The sequence below is a fragment of the Hyperoodon ampullatus genome (assembly GCF_949752795.1).
Source record: "Hyperoodon ampullatus genome assembly, chromosome: 8".
Classification (NCBI taxonomy): Eukaryota; Metazoa; Chordata; class Mammalia; order Artiodactyla; family Ziphiidae; genus Hyperoodon; species Hyperoodon ampullatus.
In genome coordinates, this window is record NC_136921.1 from 7,466,987 (window position 1) to 7,488,282 (window position 21,296).

Below are 21,296 nucleotides of genomic sequence, written 5' to 3' on the forward strand. Positions count from 1 at the left end.
CCCCACCCGCCTCCCCCGTTGCCGTGGCAACCCCGGGATCCTCCAGGCGCGCGCCGGGGCGCCTTGCTGGAGCTCTTGGCAGCGGCGGCGGCGGCGGCAGCTCCGGCTCCAGCCAAGCGCGTTGCGACCCTGCTCCGGAGCCCGCTCGTCGCCCCCCCGCCCGGCTCCGGGCCCCCAGCGCGGTCCCCGACCCGGCCCCACAGCCTGCCTGGCTGCCGGCCCCCATGGAGCTGCTGGCCGCAGCCTTCAGCGCCGCCTGCGCCGTGGACCACGACAGCTCCACCTCGGAGAGCGACGCGCGCGACTCAGCGGAGGGACACCTCCCTGGCAGGTGAGGACGAGCGGCCGTCCCGACCCCTGCGCGCCACCACTGCGCGCCTGTGGCCCCAGCTTGCGTCCCTGGCCGGGGACGCCTACCCGAACTGCCTGTCCCGCGCCCCCCGCCCCGCGGGCCCCGCAGCCCCTCACTCCTCCCGCGGCCGCCATCGTGCCCGCACGCCGCCTGGGGTTGGGGGTGCTCCCCCGCCGGACCGCCGACACCCCTGTCCCTGCCCCGGGCCGCCTCCCGCGCCCTCTCTCGGGCGCCCTGCGCGCACGCGTCCCGTTCGGTGGCCCCTCTCCGCGCCGCGTGGCCCTGGGACTGGAGGATCGCTACCCAAAGGGGGCCGTGGGCCGTGTGACAGCGAGCGGCGCGGGGTGCGCAGCGAGCGCAGGGCCCCTGGCCGCGGGACCCGTCCGGGCGGCGGGGCGGCGCCGCGAAGCGGGCAGGACGCGCCAAGTTTCCGACGCCTGCCCGCGAGCTCCGAAAACATGAAGGTTTGGGCGGGCTGGTGTGGGAATGAATTACCCGGTCGCGCCCTGGTGCGGTGACAAAAAGGGCCTGTGGGGCCTGCGTGGCAGGGAGCGGCGGCGGCCGCTCGGCCTGGACATCCCAGTCAGGGTCCATCTGGCCAGGGCCGCCTGTGCGGACGCCTCTCGTGAGCTGGCCGAGGTGTGTCGTTGCTTAAAAATAACCGGCTCCTGCCTCTCCTCTCTCTCTGGCAGCGAGTCGTCCTCCACCCTGGGAAATGAGGCCACACCCGAGGAGTGCCCGGCCCTCGCCGACAGCCCCACCACGCTCACCGAGGCCCTGCAGATGATCCACCCCATTCCTGCCGACTCCTGGAGGAACCTCATCGAACAAATAGGTGGGTGTCCCCAGCGGCGACGGGGCGTCACTGGGGGAAACGTGGGTTCCTGGTGGACTCTGAGGGCTCCCCTGCTTGTGGGATGCCCTTGCATTTCCCCTGGACAAATGTTTCTGACAAGGAAGGTTACTGACATCTTTGGTTCTAAATGGTTCCAGAGGCAAAACTGCCACGTTTTAATAGTGACTGTATAATTGGGCTTTAGCAAATGCATTTGTTTCATGCTCTCTTGGAGAGATGTGCTTGCCCAGCCCTTTCCTGGGGAGGGCTCTCTGTCCTCTTGTGTCTTCTGCCAGAAAGTCCAGGGGTTAGGTGCTTATGGGCCATGCAGGACGGGGGGCTCCATGCATCCCCCGCCATCCCCACCCGGGGGCCTGGAGAAGACCTGGAAAGGGAGGGGACCCTGCAGAGGGGACTTCTGGAGAGAGTCAGGCTGACTGGGGCAATTCAGGAAGGGGTGGCAGTGGCAGACTTTGCACAGGGGAAGGAAAGGTAGAGAGAAGCTGGGAGCCCCAGAGGCCCCTGGGTTAGGAAGGGAAGCCTGGCTCCACCTTCCTGCCCAGAGAATGGCCAGAAGTGCAGGGCACAACCCGCGTGTCCAGCTCCTGCACAGCTGCAGTTGAAGCTCTGTGAAAGCAGAAAGTGGATTGAGAAGGCGTCCCAAAAACCCAAGCACTCGCATTTAAAAGTCAAAAATTGCTGATGACATCAAACTAGTTCTCATCTTCATCACCAGAGGTGGCCACAAGTGGGTGACGTGGGTTCTTCGGGAATGGTACCGCCTAGAAATCTTTCTGTTCTTCAGGGTTGTCAGAGCAGCAGTTCATTCGTTAAATTAAAATTCGGGCTTGAAAATGTTTTTTCCTAAATTCATCATTATTGTTCTCCATCCCAAACACTCAGACGGACATGAAGTGTCTCCAATGGAAGAGGAGCTTCCATTGCCCCAGGAGACCCGTGTTTAGAAGACTTTTTGGGCAGGTTCCCTTTTCCCTGGCTGGGGTTTATTCTGGACTGAACCCTGGGAGGAGCTGAGCCCTTGCAAAGCTGAGGGTGGAGCGCACACTGCATGCTGTTAAGCAGCGCTGACTCCAGGGATATTGTTCCTAGCGGGCCCCCTGCGTGTTGGGCTGGGTGGTGATGGTGGTGGCGGCTTTTCCCTTTGTTTGCTGGTGGAAATGAGAGGGGCTGATCTGAGGACAAACACACCCGAAAATCCCTTTCTTCCACCTCTGCCACGTTGCCCTTTATAGAGAGGAGGGCCACCTTGGCCTTGGCATGTGCTGGAAGCCTCGAATTCCGCCCTCTAGAAAGGGATCCTCTGGCTGAGATCAATGTCAGGACTAGGAAGGAAATCGAGGTGGGAGTGGGGAGATCCATGCCTCCTCTCATGGAGAGAGAGGCTCCCTTCTGCAGTGTGGGCGTGTGGAGACCTCCTTCCTGGAGAGCCCGTGGCATAAGCTCAAAGCTGGGAGTGGGGAGCCCTGAGCTCTGGTACCTGCTCATCCTGGCCCTCAGTTTCCTCATTTGGTAAACAGTAGAGACTGACATTCCGAGGCTTTTCTCCCACTATCTCCTGGTGTAATGGTGACTGTGTGTTTCTGGCTCCTGGGCTGGATCCATGGTCGGTGCTCAACAGATGTGCTGAATGACAGCACAGGACCGAGGCTGCCTTCTTCTCACATCCTTCATCATAGACTGGAGGCTTATGCCAAGCAGATCGCTACAGGAGGCCAGCTGCTTTTAGCTCACCGAATGAAGTGAATTCTTTGCCAGGTATCAGGAAAGGACAATGCGTTCCTAAAGACACAGTGGAATTAAGGGGGAAGGAAAGTGGGAAGACTATATGGGCATCTTGTAGACCACTGTGTTGAATTTTGCAGTGGCTCCCACCCAGGCAAGAACAAAATGATGCCAGGACTATGCGTGCTGTGGTATACAATTGTCATTGTAGTTGATGGTGGCCCTGAAGATCATAGACCCTGTGATTGTGTGTGTGTGTGCTGTGGTTGTCTCTGGCACCTAACAACTGCTTGGTGCATAGAAGGTGCTCACTAAAAAATAAATGAATTCTCTGCCCTTTAGAAGTTTCTATCTGAAGGATTCAAAGAAAAAAATTATTCCCTTCAGAAAGTAAGATTTTGAAGGACTCCAGGAGCTTATCCTCCTTCTGCAGGGTAGCACAGCCAGCCTGATATAGATCATTTTAATTAGGAGAGATAGGAACTGAGCCTTCTAATTCTGCATGAATATAATACCAGGTGCCAGCTTTTACAGGTAAAATTAATTTTGCTTACTGAATGTACAAAAGAGAAAATAGAAAAACATGATATATCAACAGTATATCTCTACTACAAAAATTTAATCAGATAACATAGTTCCTCAGGTAAGGCTAATAAAAATAAACAGGTCATGAAAATGGTCACACAGTGTGTCAGATAACTCTTTGTAATCATAGTAACTCCAGGAAAATGCATGTTTAAATTCATATTCTGAAGACTTCAGAAAGAAGTATGAAGTTTTAAGAAAATGCTAAGATTACTTGTATTGGGAGTCTTTGGCTGAGTGTAATAGAATATCCAGCGCCCCCCCAAAAAAATGACCTTAAAGAATGAAAGTATTCTATCTCAGTTGACTCTAGGAATGAGATAGGAAATTGTGCATTTGGTTCATTAAGTCAAACAACCACCTAGTTCCTTTCCCTCTACCATTCTCAGCATTTGGGCTTCATATCACAAGAGGGCTGCCAGAGCTCCATGCATCACATCCTCAAGCAACCATGTATAAAAACCAAAAAAAAAAGAGAGCGGTTTGTCTTCAAGTGTCTCCTGGGGAGGGACATCTTTTTGAGAAGCCCTTCTTAAAGATGTAAGATGTCCCCTTAGTCTCCTTGGCCAGGTCATGTCACATGCTCATGTCTAAACCCAGCAGTGGCAAGGGGAAGGGAACCATCATGGTGGTTTTGATCAGTGAGCATTCATCCACTTCTCTGGGCACAGACTAGGTCAGCACCCAGACAAAACCCCTCCCTGCCAGCTGGGAAGAAGGGCTGTGAGGGGATAGAGGAGAGGCAGCCACAGTGTCTGCCACAATGCGATTTCAGAAATATTATTTTCAACCCAACTACCCACAGTGCTGATATTTTTGTCTCTTTTCAGCATATGTATCACATCATCATGTGAGATAGCATTTACCCATGATTTACCCATCATGCTGACCCATGATACACATGATGTGCCATGTAGCATACATAAGCCATATTTTTGAACTTTCAAAAAGATGCCAAATTGGTTAGATATTTTTGAGAAGCTTGGACACTGCATTTTTAAAGGTGTTCAACTCAACAAATGTGTGAGTACCTACTATGTGGGAGACACTGTGCTAAGCTTTGAAAAGTGAATCCAAGTCAACTCGTGGAATCCTGGTTTCTTTAAACCTCCGTTAGAACAGTATCGGAATCACAGGAGATTAATTGGTTCAATGTTGGCAATAGTAATTATATCTTATGCTCATGACTGAACTGGTTTATGTAGTGACTTTAAACCTCTGTCTTTATAGATCTTCAATCTGGGTTACATTTAGCATAGATTTAGATTTTCTTTTTATTCCTTTGTCAAATTAACTCCATGTTGTAATCTGCTGGATTGTAACGTAAAATCACAGGATCTTTTTTTTTTGAAGTGAATGTTATACTTAGCATAAAGCCTTTATAATTTAGCATTATGGAACATAGGAAGCCAACTAATTTAATCCACAAGGTAATTTATTGAGTTCCTGTTATTTATAAATTATGAATATAATTTATCCAGCCATTTTTCAGAATTTTGAAGATCATCTGTTTTTTTCCTTCCTTTTTTGTACTGTTTAGATATATTTAACAATTAAAGAAGGAATAATAGCTAATGTTTGTACTGCATTGCATGAGAAAGTGCTTTACAAGTGGTACACTTATCCCTGTTAGAACTTTCCCGGGAAAGTCATCTTTGTTTTATAGATAGATATATCAAGGGGCCCAGCAGCTTTCCCAGGCTCCAGACCAGTCCAGCTGCCCACTGGTTCTCTCCACCTGCATTCCCTTCAGGTGCACCTGGATCTCACCACCATCCCATTCCGCAGTCGGATGTTCCTCATCTCCTTGAACAGGGCCACCGGACCCCCTTGCCAACTAGTCACCCAGATATCGTTCATGACCCAGCACCAGTCAATCACCAGGACCTGCCTTCTACCTTATAACTGTCCCTGAATCACGCACATGGCCCCATCCCTCCACCACCACTGCAGTTCAGGCCTCCATCATCACTCCCTTAGAGAACTGGCATGGCCTCTGTCTTCCCATCCACGGGCCTCCTAAGATGTAGACCAGAGCTGCTTGCTTGAGGGGCTTCCCTTTTGCCCACAGGATAGACAAAACCCTTGGGGTGACCCTCCTCTCCTCCCAGCCTCATCGCCAGCAGGACCCCCCCTTCCTCTCCCCACCCAGCCCTGCTTACCCTCCCCCTGGGCTGGGAGCCCCCTTGCCACTGAAGCTTTTCTGCTGCTCCTGTGTGGAGAGACCAACCCTCTGCCCTGCAGCCAGGACATCCAAAATGAATTTTTCCCTGTGGAGGTGCTACATTTTTGCTGATTCCTCTGTACCCCCAAATCTCCTTGGAGACTTAGACTGCATTTATTTCAGGTCAGGGAAGTAAGTCTGAAAGTGTGAAAGCAAAAAAGGAATGTTTCCCTTTTGAATCATAAGGTTGATGAAATATTGGCTTTTTCCTTCAAAATGAGAATTTATAACTATTCCCATTTCACCAATGAATATACTTGAGTTTTAATATTGAAGCATTTAGGCTTTGAGAAGCATCCTGTTGGGATACTGAAACATAATTGGGGCATTTCCATCAACTCTGTACACATTGGTTATTAACACGTCAAATTCTGGATTCCTGTTGTTTGCTAAGTATGTGTGTGAAAAGCATATATTTTTGTGACTGGATTTTGAATGTGTTCAGGGATTTCTTTATTCTTTGTTGAAAAAAAAAAACTCATGCATACTGATCCTTCCCAAGAAATGAAGACAGTGGCAGTTTGTTCAGTGATTGATAGAGCCTTTTCTGAGACCTGTGCGGGTCTGGCTTTCTTTGTATTTTCACAGGCAGAGCATCTGCCCTTGATAGGCGTCCAAAGCCTTGACTTAGTGATTCCAAAAGATCTTCCTCTGAAATCTTTTCCATGTCTTCAATACAATTCCATTTGATTCCAGGGCTCCTGTATCAGGAATACCGAGATAAATCTACTCTCCAAGAAATTGAAACCAGGAGGCAACAGGATGCAGAAATCCAAGGCAATGCTGATGGGTCCCCGGCCAGTGAAGAGACCCCGGAAGAGGATGAAGAGGAGGAGGAGGAGGAGGAGGAGGAGCCTGCAAGCCCACCGGAGAGGAAGGCTGTGCCCCAGATATGCCTGCTCAGTAACCCGCACTCGAGATTTAACCTCTGGCAGGATCTCCCGGAGATTCGGAGCAGCGGGGTGCTGGACATCCTCCAGCCGGAGGAGATCAGGCTGCAGGAGGTAATGGGCTGCCCTAGGGTGGGAGCTTCCAATCAGAACGTACAGGTGTTTTAACCAACGTGGGTGAGCCTTCTTCTGCCGGGTGAGACTCCCTGGCTGGTTCACCAGAGGAATTACTTGCAGAGTACATCCATCCAGAACATGCAGGAAAATTCACATTATTTCACAGGCAACAAAAAGTACCCAGTGACCTTCTAGGATAGCTCAACCCCAGTACTGAGTGTTCTCCACATTGCTGTTTCGTCAGATAGTAAGATTGCGTTCTCTAAACCTTTAGTTGTTGTTGTGGGGGCATTTCCGTGTAAGCCTGAACGCTGATGCAGTAGGTGATGCTGAACTCACTGTGACAGTGAACTAACTAGTCATCTGTGCTTTACTTTTCACACACAGTCTTATCCCACATCTTCCTTTTGCAGTCGCTTGAAGCTTGGGTGGGGCTCTGAAAGAAAGCCCTCGGTCCCCTCCTGAAACGGTGTGGGAATCTGGGACTTGTGTCTCTCCCACTTCATCCGATGGTCCAGGCAGACTGCCCATCAGTTAGGCTGAGGCAAGATCACGGAGTCACCTAATAGTTTGCTGCTAGCGAGGAGAAATAAAACATGAACAGTAATAGAAAGGAGTAGCTAAGAAGTCTAGCTAAGTGTTCATTGTAGTTGAACCAAGATTGTTTGGGTAGAGAGGGGAAATCTGTGGTACAGAGAGACAAGTTGGTCAATAGCAAGGGGAGAGATTGCGGACAAGAAATGGTGACCCTGCAGGTGTGTGTCATCGTGAAAGTTAAAAGGTGGATGCAGAGGGAAAAAGTGAAGAGATTTTTTTTTTAACTTGTTCGGTCCAATTCCATCCTCTCACGCTCCCTCTCACCCTCAACCCCCACTCCCCTCCGCTCACATGTTCCTTCAAGCCATGCTTGAACTTGTTCCTAGTTGCAGTCCTGACTCCAGATGTTCTGTCCTTCTTTAACTCCTGGTTCTCCTGCGCGAGATTCTATAGAAAGGCGAAACTGCAGATTGTGTGCACAGGTGATGACCAAGACTGAGACTAGTTCCCGACGAGGGTTATCTGACGCTGACTCGTACAATACCTTTGCTCTTCTAGAAGGCTTGATAGCACTCGACTTTTGAAGGGCCACCGAGGTTCACTGTGCCCGCCCCGCAGACTCAGGAGGGATGGGTTTAACCTCTGACATCACGTGTGACTTGCAAGCGGTGATTTGTAAAGGATGCCACAGTTTTTTTATGAAACTTCTGATGTCAGTAGTGTCTCGTCATCCTGATGAGGCTTATCCCAGCTTCTCACAAAGATACTGGTGAGGGAATGTAAAGAACCACGCACCCCACCAGAAGTGAAGATGCATGGTCGGGGGGATCTCCAAGAGGCAGGTGGAACTGGACTGAGGAATGCCACTGAAAGCAACCATGTGGAAGTTGCTGGAAGCCACAGAGAAATCCCCCCACAGGTGGCTGTCCACCAGCCACTGACAGAACCATCATCCCTAACTTTTGGGGTTTTTTTTTTTATCATCCCTAAATTTTTTCCTTCCAGTTTTATTAAGATATAACTGACACACAACACCGTATAAGTTTCAGGTGTACAGCATAATGATTTGACTTCCATGCTTCATGAAATGATGACCACAAGAAGTTTAGTGAACATCCATCATCTTGTATAGATACAACATTAAAGAAATGGAGAATTCTTTTTTTCCTTATGATGAGAACTCAGGATTTACTGTCTTCCATATGTAACGTATATATACCAGCAATCTTAATTATATTTATCATGTTGTACATTACATCTTATAACTGGAAGTTTGTACCTTTTAACTGCCTTCATTTAATTCCCCCTCCCCATCCCCCTTCCCCACCCCACTGCACCCCGCAGTCTGATCTCCTCTTCTGAGTTTGCTTTTCGTTTTTTTTTTTTGGCGGTACGCGGGCCTCTCACTGCTGTGGCCTCTCCCGTTGCGGAGCACAGGCTCCGGACGTGCAGGCTCAGCGGCCATGGCTCATGGGCCCAGCCGCTCCGCAGCATGTGGGATCTTCCCGGACCGGGGCACGAACCCGTGTCCCCTGCATCGGCAGGTGGACTCTCAACCACTGCGCCACCAGGGAAGACCTCTCTGCCCATTTTTTAATCGAGTTCGTTTTTTTGATATTGACTTGTATGAGTTCTTTGTATATTTTAGATATTAACCCCTTACCAGATATATCATTTGCACATATCTTCTCCCTTTTGGTAGGTGGCCTTTTCGTGTTATTGATAGTTTCCTTCTTTGTGCAAAAGCTTTTTAGTTTGATATGGTCCCATTTGTTTACTTTTGCTTTTGTTTCCCTTGCACTATCCCTAACTTTGACTTTCATATAAAAGGGATTATACAATGCTATTTCGCATTTGGCTTTTTTCACACAATATTACCACCATGGGGCCTTTTTATAGTCCTCAAAATAAGGAAAAGTGTCTAGTTTCTGGAGGAATACTTGTTTATTTTTTTACCTTGATAATTAGAGAAATATATTCAAAATAACTTGGAAAGCTTAGCGATAAGCCCCAGTAGAATCTAAAACATGGTATAAACCTTCTCCAACAGCAAGCCAAAAGCAGAGAAAGCAGGGATCTTGTAATAAAAGGAAAGCAAACAGTAAAAAAGCACAAAAAACAAATAGCATAAAATAAGGTGGCTGGGACTTCCGTGGTGGTCCAGTGGCTAAGACTCCAAGCTCTCAATGCCGGGGGCCCAGGTTTGATCCCTGGTCAGGGAACTAGATCCCAAATGCCACAACCAAGAGCTGGTGCAGCCAAATAAATAAATTAAATAAATAAGTAAATAAATATTAAAAATAAAATAAGGTGGCAGAGTTCATAGCGGATGTATCTGTTATAACCACAAATGTAAATTGCTTAAATCCTCCATTGAAAAGCAGAAATTATCCAACTGATTAGAAAACTAAACCCACGATATTATCATACAGATTACAATTCAGGGCAAGAAAAGTTACCAAAGGGAACAATGAATCATTTCGTACTGTTAAAGTTTATCACTTTATTTTTTAAAGTTTTAAAATTAAATAAGCTACTCATTAATACATTTTCATTATTTTAAAAAATGCAAACAACGCACACGTTTGCAGGCCTTTTCTTGGCGTCTGGGTTCTCACTGGAGGACCAGCTGTGTTCACTTTCTCTCTCCTGGTAAATTATAGTCATAAAGACCGTTGTGATTTTGGATTTTAGACACTTGTGAAGACTCTTAAGTGCAAAATCCTTGTAGATCTTTATGATGTTTTCCCCCATATTTTACACTTGTTTATTCAAGAGCAGTTTGATTTTGCTTTTGGTTTTTAGCAACTTGCCTTTAACTGACCTCTTAGAGCTTTCAGCTTACTTTTCATAAAAACAACTCTCTTTGCACTGAAAATTCTTTAGTTTTTATCAAGTAAGGATGTAGTTGCAGAGCAAGTACGACTGGCTCGCGTAAGTTTAAGGACAAACACGGGGCTCACCGGTGGGGAGAGAAGTGTGCAGGTGGCGGGCAGCCTGTGCCCGGCTCTCAGCAGGTCTTTGCAGGGCTTTGCAGGGAAGCAGTGCACGTGACCCCGGGCACATGGGTCATGTGGAGCTGGGTTAGGAGAGCTTCTGTGTGCCTTCATCTTCACGCCCGTGGGAGACCACAGCCGTAGGATAGATGCCTGGAAGTGAAATTGTCGGTGAAAAGTGAAGTGTGTTTTCAATGGTGGTGGATACCACCAAATCGCCATTCAAAAAGGCAGTTCAAATTTCACACTACGGCAGTGCGAGAGAGGCCATTTTCACACACCCTCCTAACCCCGTTAGCAAACTTCTTGATTTTTGCTCTAATCTGTTGGATGAAAAATCATATCTTGTTTTAACCTGCCTGTCCTTGATGACATAAACTGAGCATCTTTTCTTATGCTTATTGGCTGTTTCCATTTCTTTTTCTATGAATTGCCTGTTTTTATCCTTTGCCCATTTTTCTATGGGGTTATTTATGTTTGTCTTTTTGATTGATAGCATCTTTTTACATATTACGGATATGATTTGTTTATATGTTTCAAATGTTTTCTCCCACAGTAAAAACATAGGGAGGTGATGTAGCACAGAATTTATGCACACAGGCACAGGAGCCCAACTCCCTGTGTTTGAATCCCAGTTCTGCTACTCCTTAGCTGAGTGACTTTGGGCAAGTCACTTGACTTCTCTGTGCCTCTGCTTTCTTATCTGTAAAACTGAGCTCATACACAGGGTTGTGAAGATCAAATGAGTTAGTACAGATAAAGTGCTGGCAACAGGCTGACATTCTTCAACAAAAAGTTGTATCTTTTTCCACTTAAAAATCTTTTCTCATTTTTATAGAAAATCTGTCAGTCTTTTTACTTATTTAAACCTGATCTTCTGGATGTTGTGTTGTATGATTAGGAAGGCCATTCCCAAAGTGTAAAGGTGCACTTTACAATGAAAAGATTACTATGATAAAGTATCTTGAAATGGAAGCCAAACAGAGCAGCGTCTGTCAGAGACGTGAGCAGAAGCTGTGGTACATGCTGTACTGTTTCTGTCGGAGTGGGACATAACAGGGATATAAGGAATCTGAAAAAAATGATGAGGTTGACTTAACAATATTTTCACTAATATTTGTACTCTCTAAAGCTGCACTGCCCACTTTGGTAGCCCCCTGCCACATGTGGCTCTTGAGCACTTGACACATGGCTAGTCCTAATTGAGGTGTACTGTGTGTGTAAAATACACACCAAATTTTGCAGATTTAGTACAAGGAAAAAGAAAGTAAACTATCTTATTAATAATTTTTGTATTACATGTTGACATAATATTCTGGATATATTGGATTAAATAAGATATATTAAAATTTCCCCATTTCTTTTTACCTTTCTTTAATGTGGTTACTAGAAAATTTAAAACTGTATATGAGACTTACATTATATTTCTGTTGGACAGCACTGCTCTAAAGAGAGGCAATATTTTATTTCCCAGTGTCCACAGATACCACCAAAAAGCAGCCATATATTAAGCCATAAGAAAAAGCTCAGGGCTTCCCTGGTGGCGCAGTGGTTGAGAGTCCGCCTGCCGATGCAGGGGACACGGGTTTGTGCCCCGGTCCGGGAAGATCCCACATGCCGCGGAGCCACTGGGCCCGTGAGCCATGGCCGCTGAGCCTGCGCGTCCGGAGCCTGTGCTCCGCAACGGGAGAGGCCACAACAGTGAGAGGCCCGCGTACTGAAAAAAAAAAAGAAAAAGCTCAGTGAGTATTTATTAAAATTGTATAGGCCATAATCTCTCACTACAGTGCACTGAAACAAGAAAATAAATTTAAACAATGTAAAAACCTCAAATCAGAAATGTTTAAAATGTTCCTAACTTTTGAGATAGGGAAATAAATTTTATAATTACAGATTATTTCAAAGATAATGCAGAGGGTACTACATTTAAAAATATATGGGGCTTCCCTGGTGGCGCAGTGGTTGAGAATCCGCCTGCCGATGCAGGGGACACGGGTTCGTGCCCCGGTCCGGGAAGATCCCACATGCCGTGGAGCGGCTGGGCCCGTGAGCCATGGCCGCTGAACCTGCGCATCCGGAGCCTGTGCTCCGCAATGGGAGAGGCCACAACACTGAGAGGCCCGCGTACCGCAAAAAAAAAAAAAAAAAAAAAAAAAAAAAAAATATATATATATATATATATATATGGAATGCTGCCAAAGCTGCATTTGGATAAAAAATTCACAACCTAACATGCTTTAATTATTAAATAAGGAATAAATGGAAGTTAAATGAACTAAGATGACAGCTTGAGACATTAGGAGGAAAACACACACAGACACACTCCTAAGGAAAGCAGGCAGGGTCGAGATCTGAAAGATACCATGTAAAAGTCTTGGTGAGATGAGTAATTTTCTACGAAAATATAAGCTACAAAAATTGACTCAAAAATAAAAAGTAAAATAACCACCAAAATATACCAGTAACTTAAAAAATCTACAAAAGAGATGTTGCACCCAGATGACCGAATTGTCTGAAATGGTCAAAGCACAGAAGAGTCCTGTGTTGCTTAGAATAGCCTAGAACACTGCTGTCCAGCAGAACTTTCTGTCATGTTGGAAATATTCTATATCTGCATCTTCAATAGTCAGTAGCCACATGTGGCTACTGAGCATTTGAAATGCGGCCAGTGCAACTGAGGGACTAAATGTTTAATTCTACTTAAACTAAAATTAAGCCACGCATTGCCAGCATATTGGTCAGTGCAGTTCTAGAGCAGGGATCATCAAACTTAAAGGGCTACTTTGTAAATATTTCAGGCTTTGTAGGCCATACAGCCTCCTTCACAACCACTCAGCTCTCCATTGTAATGTCATAGCAGCAAATAGACAATGTGTAAAGGAATGGACATGACTGAGTTCCAGTACAACTTTATATCGTTACAGGTGGCCAGCCCTGACCCCTGGTCTAAGGATAGAAAGGAGGGAAACACAAATTATTTGACGGTAATATAATATTAGTAACTAACTCTGATCATTAGAGCACATATACATTAAAAACAAAATCCACAGTTGTAGATAATAACTTCAACACTCCTCTCAGTAATTAGTAGAAGTAGGAGACAAAGTCAGTAAGGATCTAAGAAGAGTTGAGTGCCATCAACCAACTGGAACTAATTAACATGTATAAAGTACTCCACTCAACAATAGCAGAATACACTTTTTTTTTTTTTTTGCAGTACGCGGGCCTCTCACTGTTGTGGCCTCTCCCGTTGCGGAGCACAGGCTCCGGACGCGCAGTCTTTGCGGCCATGGCTCACGGGCCCAGCTGCTCCACGGCATGTGGGATCTTCCCAGACCGGGGCACAAACCCGTGTCCCCTGCATCGGCAGGCGAACTCTCAACCACTGTGCCACCTAGCCCAGAATACACATTTTTTTCAAGGACACAGGAACATTCACCAAGATAGACCACACTTTAACAAATTAAAAGAATTTAAATCATACAAAGTATGACCTGACCATAATAGAATTAAACTAGAAATCAAGGACATAAAGATAACAGGAAAACCTCCAAGCACTTGGAAATCGAGCAGCACATTTCTGTGGAATCCCTGAGCCAAAGAGAAAGTCTCCAGGGAAGTTAGAAATAAACTGCCCCTCTTCATGGATGATATGACTGTGCACATAGACAATCTCAAGGAATCTACAAAAATTCTTAGAACTAACAATAATAATAATAATAATAATACACACTGGCTAAAAATAACTTAAAGTACAATACCAAGTGCTGGTGTGGATGTGGAGTAACTGGAACTCTCATACATTGCTGGTGGGATTACAAAATGATACAGCTGCTCTGGAGAACTGTTGGCAGTTTCTTATAAAGTGAAACATACGCTTACCTGCAGCCCAGCAATCCCAGCTCTGGGTACTTACCTAGAGCAGTGTCTCCACAGCACCACTGTTGACATTTGGGCTGGATCATCCTTTGTTGGGGGATGCTCTCCTGTGCATTATAGCTTTAGCAGCATCCTTGGCCTCTGCTACCAGATGCCTGTAGCACCCCTACTCCCAGTTGTGACAACCAAAAATGTCTCTAGACCTAGCTGAATATCACCCAGGTAGCAAAAATAGTTCGTGGTTGAGAACCACTGCCCCAAGGAAACAAACACCTATGTTCCCACAGAAGCCTGTACCTGAATGTTTATAGTAGGTCTATTCATAATTGCCCCAAACTGGTAACAACCCAAATGTCCTTTAACAGATAGATAGATAAACAAACTCTGGAACATTTGTACAATGGCACACTACTCAGTAAGAAAAAGAAATGAACTACTGATACACACAACTCAGATGAATCTCAGAGGCATTTTGCTGAGTGAAAGAGGTCAGGAAGTTTACACAGTACGTGATTCCATTTATATGACATTCTGAACAGGACAAAGCTATAGGGACAGAGAACAGATCACTGGTTGCCAGGGGTGAGGAGGAGGGGTAGGCTGTGACTGGAGTGGGAAAGCACAAGGGGTGTTTTGGAGTGATGGAACTGTTTTGTGTCTTGGTTATAGTGCTGGTCGCAAGAATCTGTACATGGGTCAAAATTCATAGAACTGTACGGCCCCCAAGAGTCAATTTTACTGTACGTTCATTTAAAAACTAAAGCATTGTGAGAAGAGTTAGATGTCTTCATTTTGTTAAGTACTCTCCTGGCCTCTCCCCCAAAATAAAACATAGATCTGTTTCACTCTGAATTAAGGCAAAAATTTACATAAAACATAAGTAAATCAAATCTGGAGATACACTAAAAGAATAACATTGAGCACAGAAATTACTGCAAAGATGGTATAATGTTTGAAACCAAAATTGATCATATTAATAGGCCAGAGGAGAAAAATACCCTGATCTTCAAAAGGGGAGTAGAACGTCAATTTCTAAACAAAACTCAGAAGGATACTTTCTGAAATTTACAAAGAGTATCTCAGATCTATAACCAGCATCCTACTTAATAAGGAATCTTTGGTGACAATAAAGGTGAGAGGACAATGCTTGGTAACTGCGGTTGCTCTGGAAGCTGTGGCCAGGGCAAAACAATGAGGAAAGGAACAAGAGACAAACCCATAAAGAAGGAAGGTCAAAACCACCCTTATCTGCCAGTGACGGCTGCCTACTTAAAAATCCCGAGGGAGTAAAAAATACTGGATCTCTTGGGCTTCCCTGGTGGCGCAGTGGTTGAGAGTCTGCCTGCCGAGGCAGGGGACACGGGTTCCTGCCCCGGTCCGGGAAGATCCCACATGCCGCGGAGCAGCTGGGCCCGTGAGCCATGGCCGCTGAGCCTGCGCGTCCGGAGCCTGTGCTCCGCAACGGGAGAGGCCACAACAGGGAGAGGCCTGCGTACCGCAAAAAAAAAAAAAAAAAAAAAAATACTGGATTGCATAAGGCAGAGCAGGGAGGTGGTGGATTATAAAATAAACCTGCAAAAATTAGTTGTTTTTGTTTACATCAGCAAAACTCAGGTGTCCATCAGTTAGAAAGCTCTGTGGATAAGAAAAAGATAAGCACCCTAAAGAAAAATGGGCAAAACAATTCTTGTAGAAAAAGTGGCTGGTGATTAAATGAAAAAAGGAAAAAAATCAAACTCACTGGTAATGAAAGAGGTACAAATTAAAGCAACATTGAGGCACCGGCATTTCAAAATGGCAGAGACTTTTAAATACAAATATATTTAAAACCTAGCGTTGGGGGGATTTTTAAATGCCTTCTCTCGAACACAGCTGATGGAAGGAGTACAGCAATGCTTGTATTAACCCCCTTACAAGAATATGTTTATTTACCAACTAGTGTTTCTGTTTCTAGAAATTTATCTTGAAAAATAATCAGAAGTGTACACAAATACTTATTAGGCTGTCCATTCAAGCAAAAATTAGGGGAAGAATGGAGGAAGAACCCTAAATGCCCCATGATAGGGAATTATTTATTTAGCGAGACAGTGTACAACTGTACAAAGGCACAAACATTAAAAAGCATGTTTTCAAAGAATGAAATGAAATGTTTTTCATTTCAAAAAATGAAAGAATAACATATTGTTTTTAAAATGCAGGATAGAACGTCACATGTATAGAAGAGTGGGCATAGAAACTAAAGAAATTTAATAAATTATATTTTTGTCATTTCCAGTGGATGAGATCAAGATATTTAAGTAAGTTAGGATGACCTGAGAATAACCGTGGTCACGTGCAGTAGTGAACAGCACAGGGCACACGGGCTTCAATGCATCTCTCTCTGAGTCTTTATAGACTTTTCATATTTATTTTAAAGAGCTTAATGTGAGTTTCTGTTTTCTATTTTGTTAATATCTGGCAATGAACACAACACTGAGAACTTAAGACTTTATGTTCCAAATCAGTGACTTCTGCATCAGATCATCTTTTCATTTATCAGAGCAAGTCGGGCAACTTGTACTGGCAGCTCAATCTGTTGTTGAAACACCTCTTCCTTTAGCTACAAAAGCAGCAGGTCCCAATGAACTACTGTTCACACAAGGAAAAGACCCCCAAATGATGGCCTTTTGGTGGGCCTGAGTCTTAATCAGTCACTGAAGAATCAGGATTTAAGAATAAAATTGTATGTTTTCCGCCTCCTTTTTAAAGTAAAAATTAGGCAGCTGAAATTGGAAAGCGTTGTCTTAGATGTAGTGTAGGATTTTCTTGGTTTACTTTTTGTTTTTAACTTATTCTGAAGCGCTTGGTTCCTACCCTCCTATTTGGAATGGTTTCTCAATTACTGTTTCAGAACACAATGGTTTGAGAAAATAAGTAGACAGATATTCAAATTACAAAGTTAGGAAGGGGGCAGCTGGGGAAGGGTCGGGCGTTCAAATGGGGGAGGTGGGGACAGTCACTGCGACAAACCGACAAACCATCAGGCAGCGCTTGACTCTCGCCACAGCTGACACCGTGAGAAACAAAGGGGAAGCTGGAGGTGCTGCCCCAGCACCGTCCCTGGAGCAGTTGCTCCTGCTGCTGGCCTGGGTGGCGCCCCCAGATCAGATAAAGACGGACTTCACATGGTCCCTGATCTTGGGGGGCTGGCTGTGCACAGCTCGAAAAATGATCCGGGAATGATATTTTGAGCATCTCCATGGAAACAGGGCTACATGTACACTCCTTGGGGCAGTCCACCCAGGCTGGCACTTGTGGTGGCACCGCCCCTACGTGCCCGAACTAGACTTCCAGCCTCGTCCCCCTGGGAACGAGGAGGGAGTGACTTCCCAGGGAGCTAGCAAGTTTGGATATAACTCACAGTCTGAGTGTGCTCAGCCTCTGAAATCAGAATTGTATTTTTGTTGTTTTTCAACTTGTTTTCACAACTTGGAACTGAAATATACTTACATTTTTTTTCCAAAAGAAAACAGTCCATTTTAGAAGGAAATTACTTACAGTTTTTAACATGATATACTTCTATCAGAAAATTGAATCGTGATTATTTTATTTACCAACCTTCATTGAATCATATATTTGTCTCTGTAGGATAAACCCTAACAATTCAGCAAATTAATCCCAAATTCAGAGGGGACAGGGATCTTTGCCCCATGCTTTAAGGTGGACAGGAGCCATCACCCAAAATATCAGATAGCTCCTCTTCTATTTGATTTAGAAAGCAAGCAGCTATACCTACTTTAGCAAAGTGACAATGTTACCATTTATCTTTTTTTTTTTTTTTTTTTGCGGTACGCGGGCCTCTCACTGTTGTGGCCTCTCCCGTTGCAGAGCACAGGCTCCAGACGCGCAGGCTCAGCGGCCATGGCTCACGGGCCCAGCCGCTCCGTGGCATGTGGGATCTTCCCGGACCGGGGCACGAACCCGTGTCCCCTGCATTGGCAGGCGGACTCTCAACCACTGTGCCACCAGGGAAGCCCCCATTTATCATTTTTAAAGTAAATAAATAATTTATGCACCTGATATAAAGTTGAAACAGAGCAAACAGAATTACAGCGAAAATAGTTTCCCCCGCCAACCCCTGGCCCTCAGGGCCAGTGTGTGCGTGCTTGTGCATGCGTGTTTGTGTGTGTTACACAAATGGTAAACTCTATGTACACTGCTGTGTGCCTTGCTTTTTTGTTTTACTTAGCAAAATGTTTTGACAGTATTTCCAGATAAGCCCAGAGTTCCCCATTCTTGTTTTTCTTTTCTTTTCTTACTTTTTTTTTCTAGCTTTATGGACCTCCATTGTTTATGATGTTCCATAATTTATTTAACCAGTCCCCTGTTGATGAACTTCAACTAGAAATGTTATGTATCAAGGATGTTCATTGCAGCATTATTTATAGTAATAAAAGACAGGTCTGTACAATGGAATACTATGGGAATTGCTAAGTGGAACTGTTGGGTTAAAGATTACATACTTTTTAAATTTTAAGAAGATATTGCCAAGTTGTCTTCACACTTCAGCTGTATGAGAGGGTGCTGGTTTCCTATCACCAGTGTGGTACAGCATCCAACGAGTTTATCTTGACCAGTGTGCAAGATCATAAATGATACTGTGTTGTGGTTTTACTTTGCATTTCTCTTGTTGTGAATGAGGCTGGCCATCTTTACAGGCATGTGTCTTTTAAATATTATGTCTACTTTAGTGTGTACTTTTTTGTAAGTTATCTTATTAACCAGGTCATCTTGAGAAAACGTAACAATTGGCTTGTGATGTGTGTGAGCTTGCCAAGGCTTGGGTTTGGGCAGCTGGTGGTGTGGAGGCACATTGGGCCCCCCAGGGCCTGCATGCCAACTCACATTTAATGTGTGATCCCTAGTTCCACAGCAACCCCGGGACTAGTTGAGATCACCCTGGGTGACGCTGAGGCCCCATGGCCCCCGTGGAGGCCCCTGGTCTTGGCATTCCTTGCATTTCCCGCACTGACTAGAGACCATGCTGCAGCAGAGCCTAGGCTCTGGAATCTGACTCCATCCTAATTATTTGAGGATGAGAGAGAGGCTCTAGGGACTGCTTCTTAACTAAAAGCCTTTTCGGAGTCACTTCTGTCCACTCTAATGCCTCTGGGGTATGAATTACTCTTCTAGCCGCAGACGTGAGGAAAACTTTGTGCGTGGGCAGTAGGATCATGTGGGAAGAAAGGTCTGGCAGGGCAAGGATGCAAATCCACCCAGGGTGGCCGCTGCTGGCAACAGAAGGGCTCAAGGCCCAAAGCAGAGAGTAGGCACAGCCTCTGACGGAGGACACCGCTCCCCGGCTCCAGCTGACACCCCCAGAGGAGAGGGGAGGCAGCTCACCTGAGTGGCTGGGGCAGCCTCAGGCGGTTTGTCTTTGGGGCCTGTGGTCTGCACAGGGGCTGAGCATCTTGAGCACAGGGCTCAGCCTACAGCCAACCAAAGTGGTCATAGCTCCCACCAGCACAAGGGCACAGAGCCTGGACTGTGACGTCCCATGGCCTCTAAGGCAGCCTGAGCCCGAGGAGGGACCCCCTCCCCACAAACCCCTTGGCATTCTGGCCCAGCTTTCTGTCCATCTCCTCCCACCCTCCAGGTACTAACAGCAAAGTCCGGCATCGGGCAGGTGCCCTAACGCTTAGCACTCAAGGTGATAAGTGCAAAAGAAAGGTACCCGGGGAGGCTTTGGGGCTGGGGGCCCCCAGCCCTGGCACCAGGGATCTTCAGACTCTGACATGCCTCAGAACCACCTGGGGATCTTGTTAAAGGACAGGTTATGCAGGGGGCTGGGGAGGTTCCTGGGAATCTGCATTTTCACAAACACCTGTGGTCGCAGGACCAGGCTGAGAAATGCTGGGGTTTTTTTTTTCCTTTTTGCCTGGCTAAATTTTATTGGCTCTTTGACTCTGACAGCCCCTTTCGGAGCCTTCTCTGGCTGCCTGCCTGCCTGCCTCCGCATCTCCCCCTGCCATGGCAAAGTCCCCCCCACTCCACTGTGAGCATCACTGCAGAGCTGTCATTGGCTGTGCCCAAGCCGCCTCCTCCCTGGTGTGTCTGTGTCCTTCTGTGTCCCCAGCATCAAGCCGAGCCACTACCTGGAGGTGGCTCTGGGCACGTGTCTGTGGCATGAGTGAGGTGGGGAGGGCAGGACAGCATCACGGACCCCAGCACCCCGGCAGCTGTGGTCTCCTGAGCCGGCGACCTCCCAGGGGCAGGGATCAGCTCTTGGTCATCTCGGGAATCCCCAGTGCCCTCAGCCCCCAGCCCCCAGCTCTTGGGAGGTGCTCAGTAAACATTTGGAGTTTCCTGGGTGCTGCACCCAGGCCAGGCCTTTCAGGAAGCCACCTGGTAAAGGAGATGGGACACCGGACATTCAGGCCAGCAGGAGCCAGGGAAGGAGGACGAACGACGGGCACAGCTAACAGTGTCCTTGTAAAGACACACAGACGGCCCCGAGGGGGACAGGCCTGGGAGCCGAGCCTTTGGGTGGAAGCTGTGAGTCGTGGGCACGACTCACCCACCTGTACGACCCATTGACCCGACGCCAGGCCTGGTTCGCATTTGAGCACTGGGTTAGAGGTTTTCTCTTAACGAACTTATGATCAAGCACCTACTTGAAAGCACCATGTAAAGCTAAAAAGATGATTAAGAACCTGGAAAGAACCTAGGGTGGGAAGGAAGTGACTTCTGCATAAATAACAGCAGACCGAGACCGACCTGCAAGGAGAGGGGCTGCCAGCCTGGCGCCACTGCAGGCCTGCAGGCTCACGGGAAAGCCCGGGCATTTCTGTGGAAGGGCGTCTCTAGCAGGGCGGTCAAGACACAGAGCCCTAAGGTCAAAAGGATGGGGTGTGAGCCTTGGTTTTGCCACTCACTGGCTGTGTGGCCTCGGCACTCTCATCTGCACAGTGGGGATGGTTGGGTGACCTCCAGGATTGCGGTGAGGACGGAGGGAGGTGACACGTTGGAAGTACTCAGCATTACACCAGGCACGGGTTAGGAGTTGGACAAATGGCAGCTGTTACTATTATTTGCCTGCTGGTGCCATTTTTCTGATAACCCTGCCTAGACAAGGTGGAGAGAACAAGGACGTTTATAG

The 21,296-nt window shown here is 46.6% G+C and overlaps 1 protein-coding gene across 2 annotated transcripts in view; it reads left to right on the forward strand.

Moving 5' to 3' along the window:
* Window positions 1–21,296, forward strand: part of NGEF (neuronal guanine nucleotide exchange factor) — a gene marked incomplete at its 5' end in the record, with an annotated part of 83,021 nt that overhangs the window by 39,432 nt on the left and 22,293 nt on the right. The window contains 3 exons of one of the 2 annotated variants that reach the window (XM_079710760.1): window positions 225–331; window positions 1,045–1,187; window positions 6,436–6,743. In XM_079710760.1, coding sequence (XP_079566886.1) covers window positions 225–331; window positions 1,045–1,187; window positions 6,436–6,743 — 558 coding nt within the window. Of the gene's footprint in view, window positions 1–224; window positions 332–1,044; window positions 1,188–6,435; window positions 6,744–21,296 lie in introns of those variants that run through there. The other variant, XM_079710759.1, reaches the window with a different exon arrangement.